Source organism: Nematolebias whitei, chromosome 6, assembly GCF_014905685.2.
Source record: "Nematolebias whitei isolate Nwh7 chromosome 6, NemWhi1, whole genome shotgun sequence".
In the NCBI taxonomy this organism is placed as follows: Eukaryota; Metazoa; Chordata; class Actinopteri; order Cyprinodontiformes; family Rivulidae; genus Nematolebias; species Nematolebias whitei.
In genome coordinates this window covers 10,924,975-10,934,310 of record NC_056503.1, presented here as the reverse complement: position 1 = coordinate 10,934,310, position 9,336 = coordinate 10,924,975, and the positions used below count along the sequence as shown (strand labels likewise).

Below are 9,336 nucleotides of genomic sequence, written 5' to 3'. Positions count from 1 at the left end.
GCTCAGTTCTGTTGACAGGGTGGGGCAACCCCTTGAAAGGGGAAACACTTTACATACATATATGTATATATCTCTCTATATATGTATCTCTCTCTGGCCAATGGTGGTTTGGCCACCTCCTGGCTCCATCATTGCACCTGGTGGTGATTAAATTGCTCCTTCTACTCACCAGGATTAGTCACACTGTGCCACTTCAGACAAGAACAAAAAAAAACCTACTTCTCTTCTATACAGTGTAACTTCTATTTGCCTGAATATCTTGCACCAAATCATTAAGGTTTACTTGTATTCACTGCTCAATTCCAGTTCAGAAACCACTTTTCTCATAAATTGCAAATGTTCTCTATTCAAATCCTTCAGCGACATGTGACATCTGCATAATATGTTCTTAGCAGTTGTCATGAATTGTTTCTTTCATATCTTTCTCTCTGTTTAACCTTCACTCAACATCTCTATAAGGTCAGTCATCCCTGTTGTTGACCATATTGTCTCTTTTTCCCCTCTTTCCTTTGCAAACCTTGTTCAGGTGAAATGTATTTCTTAGCCACGGGAGTCGCGAGTGCCACAGCCAGAGCGGGAGTCATCTATAAGATAGTGGATCCTTCCAGGTACCAAACATCTGCACAGCATCACTTGATGATTGTTCAAGTAGAAATGACTTTCTTCCTAAAAGAGCAACAGTAACACTCCCCAACAAATGTTTTTATGTTTTATAATACAACCTCAACTGAAAGTCCGTTTTTTTCTGTAGAAACTGCTGCTTCTTTGGTAACACATTATTTAGTAAGCTTAAATCAAAATGATTAATATCAGGGATTAAATGTCCTGGTGCATGCTAAGTAATCCAGGTAGAAAAATCAAACAAAGTTAAATCAGGTCCTCTGGACAGATTCTTCTTTGTTGAAACGTTTCAGAAGAATCTGTCCAGAGGACCTGACTTAACTTTGTTAGATCAGGGATTAAAGTTACCTTTGCAGCACCAGTTTGACCTGTATTGCCTGTAAATTGCATTAAAGTTTGTTTGGACCTGCAGATGTTAGTTACTGGATGTGCATTTTGTTTTCTTGTCTTCTCACCACACAGACGAGCACCACCAGGAAAATGCAGCATCAAGCCTCATCCTGTTAGGGTTAAAGGCAAACTCATTCATTTCCACCCCAAAGAAGGTAAGAAAAACACTTACTATTGCTCATCAGACAAAAATAAATAAATAAATAAAAAATACAGCCAATGTTGCATTTTGAACTTATTCATAAGGTTAATTGGATTAACACTGCTTGTTAAGTTTAATACTTTTCTTAATTTATTCTGTCTCATTCTGATGGTTAAACAACGCAGACACTGAGTGTGTACTGATAGATAAAAACTCAGTTAAAGCCCGATTCTTCTGAAGAGTGCAAACTTCAAGATTAAGAGGTGTTTTTGTGCTCTATCATTCTGAAATGTAAAATTTAGACACATTTACTCTCTTTCAATCGGTATTTCCAACCCATTGACTTATACTGTATTTGAGCCATAAGTCTAAAATTCTGAGCTAATTTTTATTTATTTTTAATTTTTTTTAACCAGAAAACTGAATAAAAAATGTAAGAAAAACAAACTTAGATCCTTTACTTTGTATGATTTTGCATGCAAGAGGTTTCATCTGCATTTAATCTCTGAGATTTATCTTGTTTTCCTCTTAAAACAATATTTTGGAGGAAAATTGTATGAAATTCCTCTCATTGTGTATAAACGTGTGGATTCTATTAGATTCTATTATGAGCTTCTGTTTTTTCCTATTTGAAGAGTTTGTCATCAACAAGAAACCGACCACAACGCCTGTTCCCACAACAACTGCAAAAACTACACCTAAAGCTCCAACAATAAAAAAACAGACAATAAGAAAAACCATAATAATAAGAAAACCACCAATGCCCACAAGGCCAACGAGAAAACGACCGCCTGCGTCACCGACCAAAGCTGCAAGAAAAACAACGAGCAAGACGACAAGTTCAGCCATTAAAGCGACACTAAAACCAACAGCAGCCACAACCGTAAAACCAACCGCTGTCCAGACGGGAACGGCATATCCCACGACAACTGCATCGACCGGTAGGCCCACGGGTGCACCTGTTTATCACACTAGCTCTACTGACTTCCCAAACTCTGCTCTCAGCACAACCACTAAAGCGTCTGATCGAACTAACACGTGCACGTCGTCACACACCTTTGTCCGAGGAGAGGCCACCAGCATCCACGCTGGCGGCTTGTCTTTCTGCACTCTGCTCTTTCTTCACACTGTAACACTTTAACAGGAACAGGAAGTGTCCTTGTACGATGCTGAAGAAACAACAGCTATGACACCTGCTGCGTTACAGACAACTGGAGTAATAGTTCATGTTTATTTCAGCTGGCTGAAAATCTTTAGATAAAATAATATTAGATCAAGTAGGAATTTGTGTAGTTTAGCATCAGAGTACTGTTGTATATGTGGTTTGTGGACGTTTTGTGTTGACCTTTGCGAGGTTAAGATTTTGGTAAGCCTCATTTTAGCATTTTTTTTTAATAATGAGGACTTTACTGATCAGGAAAAGGGCAAATATTTTGTTTAAAAAATCAAGATTCATGTTAAGTGAAAAGTAATGTGGCTGTCAATTGTTGTTTCCAACTTCCTAGCATGCAATCTTTTGGCTGGTTCAAAAGTGTCCGACTGGACTTTTTTTTTTTTTTTTTTACATTTTAGGTATTTGCACAACTTTAAATTAAAGCAACAATATTTATTTTGAATAAATGTTTCTTCTGCATCAGCTTCAGCTCGGACAATCATTCTTGTGCGTCTGTGTCTATGTCCTTTATTGCTGTCCCATGCACTTAAATTTAATCTTTTTAATTTATCAGTTCAACCATCAGTTAAACTGTTTGGGAAATATGCATATTAATTTTTTGAAATTACAAATGTTGTATTTGTCTGCTCATACAGAAAAACAAGACTCCAGCCATATCAAAAACTGCTGCTTTTTTGGTCAGGAATCTTTGAGATTAGCTGTAACACGTTGTCTGATGTCAAAACTTTATGTGCCAAATTAAAAGTGCATTTGAACACAACCAGATTTGCTTCTTAATTACTTATTTTGTCATACAACACATTGGTTTACAAGACAGTGGTGAGACCAGCTATGTTGTATGGTCTGGAGACAGTGGCATGGACAAAAAGACAGGAGAAAGAACTGGAAGTGGCAGAAATGAAGATGTTGAGGTTCTCCTTAGGCGTGACAAGGCTGGATAAGATTAGGAATGAGATCATCAGAGGTACAGCACAGGTTGAACAACTTGGAGATAAAGTTAGGGAGACCAGACTGAGATGGTTTGGACATGTCCAGAGGAGGGACAGTGGGTATACTGGTAGAAGGATGTTAGAGATGCTGCTGCCAGGAAAAAGACAAAGAGGAGATATATGGATGCAGTTAGAGAGGACATGGAGGTAGTTGGAGTGAGGACAGAGTGAGATGGAGGAGGATGACTCACTGTGGAGACCCCTGAAATGGGAAAAGCTGAAAGAAGCAGTCATGCAACTCATCGACTCCTCTGAGTTCCAAAAGTCTGTGAAAAACTTTCTTTGTTACCAAGTGAACACTTTAGCAATCAGGCTAGCAAACTATTAGCTTGACATTCAAATTCATCACATTTTCGACATTTGTTTAAAACCTGATGTTTGTATTCACTGAGCCAACATTCACACTATGAGAAGAAAATGTCCATAAAACTGACTGCACAGCAAGCAGACTAACTTTGTAACTTGCTTTTCCTCTTGTGTAACTTCTGGTATCACCAGGTCGAGGTAATTCAATGAACTTATTTTAGTAAAGTGGACAGCAGAAAACTGCTAACATTAAATGACTAACATTCTTTAAAGGAAGGCATGCCAGCAGGCAGATAACTTTATACTGGAAATGACAGAGTTTGAGCTATTTTGGTCAAATCTTAAAAATAATGTTGGGCTTTTTAGGCAACATCATTTTGTTATCTTAGACATAGTCAATCTGATTCATTTAATCTTTTTAGCAGGTTAGCTGAAAAGCAAGAGTGACTTTCATATTGTAAAATTTTACCAGTGTAATCTTGTCACAAAACAACTAAGTTTCCCACATTTGAAATTATAATCGCCTCTGGCACAATAAAGGTATAGTCTAGTCTTTTTTAAAGTGATGTTCTGTCAAATATTTCTTGATAGTCGGTACCTTATGAGCTGTGACAGCGCTGGAAGAGGAGACTGAGCTTCCTCCAGGCTTGGCTAATGGCTATGAAAATCTGGTTTGTATAGTTTTTCAGACTTACAAAACAGCTGTCAAAAACAGCACACCGATGTGAAAGAATGCTACATTACCTTATATTAATCTTCTGTATGGTACCAGCTGTTTAGTTTGTTTTTTAGGTTATCATCCCAACAATGTTTGCGCTACTATGTGAACATATACCCCTGTATGTGCTGAGCTTAGACCCCATATGCTGATGGTGTTGGGGCTCTGAATGTATCCATGTGCCAAGAGTTGAGATAACTTTTAGACTGATGAGCAAACTAATCAGTGAAGAGATATTTTCAGGAGCCTACGCACAGTGCTTAATTTGTAAACCAAACAATGCCGGAATGCAAATAGAGGCCAGAAAAGTTTGAATAAAGTAGATGTCATTTCCTGCATTCTGGTGTATGTTAACGGGTTGTTAAATATCTGTGTTTACCTACATTTGTAAACACTTGATTCAATAACTATTTTAGAGAGCAACAATAAGTAACCTGACCAACAGCTCTCCTTGTGTGAATAGAGCATGCTCCGCTTCTCTCAAGCACCCTCGCACCTGCTCCAGTATCTCCATTGCCACTGCTTTCATGTGCTTCAATTCTTGTTTGTTTAGTTGTACAGTGAGAAGCCTTTTTTAAATGAAAGTAATTTGGACTGTCTTTTCGACATTTTGATCGCTGTTATTTTGACAAATTGGTGCTGTTGTTTTGATACGTGTAGCTACATAACGTGATAACCCATCAAATGTTTCTCTCGTATTTTTAATAAATAATCTAAATTTTGTTAATGACCCACTTAAACTGTAAAACTGATTTGCAATTTAATTGTGCAGTTTAATTACATGTTTGTGTTTTTAATTAGATTGCCCATGACTGTACTTTTAGGGGCTGAGATTTTTTAAGGGTAGAAGAGGAAATGTTCACCTGAAGGGGCAGCTCTGATGTGATATTAAGAAGCTCGCAAGTGGCTGTTATGTTTAAAATTCGTGTTTATGTAATTATTTTCAGATTACATGTCCAATATAGGTTTTATTCATTTAAGGCAGTCAAATTTGTTCATAACTTCATTATTAGTAAGCCTGAGAGTTACTGGATCCAAGCAAACAGTTACTGGAACGCACCCTGTCAAAATAGGAGAGTTCTGGGATCCAGATCCGGCAGGATCCGACTCAGATTTAGCCCTGCCTGTAACCATCAGAGTATGCAGTCTATGCTTGTACTGTGCATGTGCTTAGCACATGTGCAGTCACATTGTAACATGGACATAGTTAGGTTGAGAAAACAGTGACAGCCCAAACAGTGTTGTGCAAAAGTGTGGAGGTTTAATTCAGTTAATGCAGTGTTTTTTACACTAATATGCTGTTTTTGAGAAATAGTTTTATAAACCTGAAAAACAATGTAAAAACAAGCCCCTTATTTGGGTAGCTATTAGCCTAGCCTGGACTAAGTCTTCTTCCCTTGTTGCCAAACACCGTGTTCTACAATAATGTGATAACTATTGATAACTATTTCACAGAACATCACTTCAAAAATGTCTTGTCATTTAAGGATAAATTATATTCATGTAAAGAGGGTGATTCTGTCTCTCCCTCAGGTTACCGTGCTACCGTCATGACTGCAGCTAGGATCTCTCAGACCTCAATCATCACCACACCTCAAACAAAGAAAAACAGTAGACCACTTCAGTACTTCACTGGTGCAACCACCCTACCTTTAAACATCCCACAGCCTCCTCCTCCAACTCCAACCACGTCTCTGAAACGGTCTCAGACTGCTGTGGTTTCTCGATCCCACCATAAATATCCTGTAGTGTTGACCACAACATGGGCTCCATATTTTAGCCAGAAGCCCCAGAAAACACCAGCCAGCACCACAGATCCCAGAGCACGGGAAGACAAACTGTCGCCTGGAAAAAGCCTGGAAAGTGCTGGAGAGGGCAACCAAGTAAAAACGAGACCCAGAGGTAGGGGTCGTGGTTCCAGAAGAGGAGGGAAAAGACTGCCAGCTGGTTCAGTGCGACTTGTAAGCGCTGACGGTTTGTTGGATCGAGGAAGGGTGGAGATCTTCATCCGAGGGGAGTGGGGAACGGTGTGCGATGACCTTTTCACCAGCAAAGCGGGTTTGGTTGTGTGTCGACAGCTTGGCTTCACGACTGCACTCGCTGTGATGAAGAGGGCTGTGCTGGGAGCGGCTGACAGCAGAGTCAAGATCCTGCTGGACGATGTGGAGTGTGAGGGTGGAGAAAGATCTCTGCTGGACTGCAAGAGGTCAAAGGTGGGGAAACACAACTGTTCACACGAAGAAGATGTTGGGGTGATTTGTAGTTAACACAAATGAAAAGAACAGATCAAGACTGTACTGAATGAATTTTGATGATTTGTGGGACTCTTTGTGTTTGTCTGTCTTAAATGCAGAATTGTCTTTTTTGTTCCTCCCCTAATTTCTTAGAATTTTTGTTTCTATCAATTCAGTATTACCAGTACTTATATTAATCTATAGAAGCATCAAAATGTAAATAATAATTATTTAATGTTACAAGGAGCAGAATTTGGAGACTTTGTCCACCAAATGCTCCTTTCTAACCCCTGTGTAAGGATGGACCAGATTGTATTTACATTTTGGACTGTTTTTGATAAAAGCTGCTATAGTGTATTTATGTCAAAACTAAAACACTCGTGAAGGCAAAAACTTGTATTTTTGAGTTGTAACATTTCATCAGATGCATTTTTTTAATGATAAAAAACAATCATTTTAAACTCTTTGAATGTAGCCTTAAGTTGATATTTTACCTAAAAATGCTGGACATTTTGCACAATGAATTACATAAAATTGTTCCCATTCAATAATTAATTTACATTAGATCTTCTGCAGTGGGATCTTGTCAAACTATTATGAAAAACTAATTTTTCACCTGTTTCGATACTTGGTTTAGCAATATCAATTTGGAAAAATTGAGTTTATATCTGACCAAACTAATGAGCTAACAACTAATCGGAGTGGGGTCAAGACCAAAGTGGATTACCGGTACATCCGATTCAAAGCAACTCCAATCTTTAAAATTTCAACAACCCACGTTCATTTTAGCTCTGATTACTAGCAGTTAGCTCAACATTTTGGTCAGAATTAAACCATGTTTATCCAATCTGAGCTTTCCACAATAAGTAAAATACTTATCATTCATAAAATTTTACAAAATCCCACTTAAAAGAGTACTGTTTGAAGAGTAGTGAGGGTGCAGGATGCCTCTGATATGAATAAAGTTTTTTTTTTAAACAAAGTGTTTTAATTGATTGATTTTTTTTTTGTTTGTTTTTAAACATACACCAAGAACATAGAACACCCCCACCCCCACCCCTTCCCTCCCACACGAGATCAGTCAAACATACACAGACAAATTAAACAGGTATTGACATGCTTTCCACATACAATACAAAAGGCTGCCACCTGTCCCAAAATCTTTTGACAAACCCCCTCAGGCTATATCTTGTTTTTTCCAAATGAATATGATACTTCACCTCCCTTACCCAATGTACAAATGCTGGCGTGTGTGGGTCCTTCCAATTGCACTAAATTAGCCTCCTGGCCAGAAGAGAACCGAAGGCAATCACATCCTTCTCACATTTGCTGAAGGATGCATCCCCAGGGAACACCCTGAACAGTGCGATGAGTAGTGATGGGTGTACAGTTTTACCACATATTCCAGAGAAGGTGTCAAATATACATTGCCAAAAAGTCTGCAGTTTTGGACAGTTCCAGAATGTATGCAAGAGTGTAGCTGGAGTTTGTTTGCAACGACTGCATGTGGAGTCCAGGTCGGCTTTGATCTTGGACAACTTGTCTTTGGACCAGTGCAGCCTGTGTACTACCTTGAATTAAATTACAGCATGTCTCAGACAGATTAAAGATGAGTAAATGTTTCTAATAATCCTTTTCCATATTAAGTCTGATATGGGTTCCTCCATTTCAGTTTAAGTGAGTCCAGACTGGACTCATGGTATGATCTGAGCAGTGTATACATTTTGCTGAGGGTCCCTTTGGTATCAAACCTGAACTCCAAAATCTTAGTCACAAAATGTTTAGAGGAGTACAAAGGAAAACAGTCCGAATTAGATCTCACAAAATGTCTCAGATGCAGATATCTACAGTAAAAAATAGTGACTTATAAATATTAAACTTCTGTACCAGCTGTTCAAAAGATGCAAAACTACCATTAACATAGAGATCACACAGTGAATGCACTCCCCTCAAGACCCAGGTGTCATAAGCTGTATCAGCTACTGAGGAAGCAAACATATGATTTTTTGACACAGGTGCCAAAAACAGTAACTCTGTAGAGTTAAATGCCTTTCTGAACTGATTCCAAATCTTAACTGCCTAGACCACAATTTTGTTAGAAGTGTAAGTTGATATTGATTGTTTGAAGGGCAATCGAGAGCAGAGTAATGCAGAAAGAGAGCTGGATCTAATTGAGGCCCTTTCCAAGGCTACCCAACTAGGAGAAGGGGTGTCCTTACCCAACCAGAATAAAAAAGCTCTGATATTAGCTGCCCAATAATAGTGCATAAAGTTAGGAAGCGACGTGCCTCCAAGTCTGCGGGGCATATGCAGGACCCTCCTGGTAATCCGTGGATGCTTTTTATTCCAAATAAAAGCTGATATCTGGCTGTTCAAATTGGTAAAGAAGGATTTAGTAAGAAAGATTGGCATATTCTGAAACAGGTATAAGAATTTAGGTAGGACATTTGTTTCTACAGAGTTTATTCTGTCCCCCAGAGTGTGAGGTAGGGACTGACATCTAGCAATGTCCTGTTTAAGGTTGGCCAAGAGAAGTAGATAACTGGTTTTATAGAGGTCCCTATGGTCTTGAGTTACCCAGATCCCAAGGTACTTACATTTTTTAGAACAAATTTTAAAGAGTATGGTGTCCAAGATTTTCTTTTCTATGGAGGTCACAGGCATCAGTTTGCTCTTTTGAAGGTTAACCTTATAGCCAGATATTTTCCTGAAATTTTTAAGCAAAGTTAAGTAATTCAGGGATGCTGATAAGAGGGTCTGAT

General features: G+C 38.6%; 1 protein-coding gene across 1 annotated transcript in view; it reads left to right on the top strand.

The window, feature by feature from the left end:
• LOC119411524 (HHIP-like protein 1) overlaps positions 1-6,607 on the top strand; it is a 28,481-nt gene extending 21,874 nt beyond the window's left edge. Inside the window, exons 8-11 of the mRNA XM_037678477.1 lie at positions 527-608; positions 1,084-1,166; positions 1,789-2,094; positions 5,874-6,607. Of these exons, the coding sequence (XP_037534405.1) occupies positions 527-608; positions 1,084-1,166; positions 1,789-2,094; positions 5,874-6,607 (1,205 nt within the window). The remainder of the gene's footprint in view (positions 1-526; positions 609-1,083; positions 1,167-1,788; positions 2,095-5,873) is intronic.
• Positions 6,608-9,336: the final 2,729 nt, after the last annotated feature.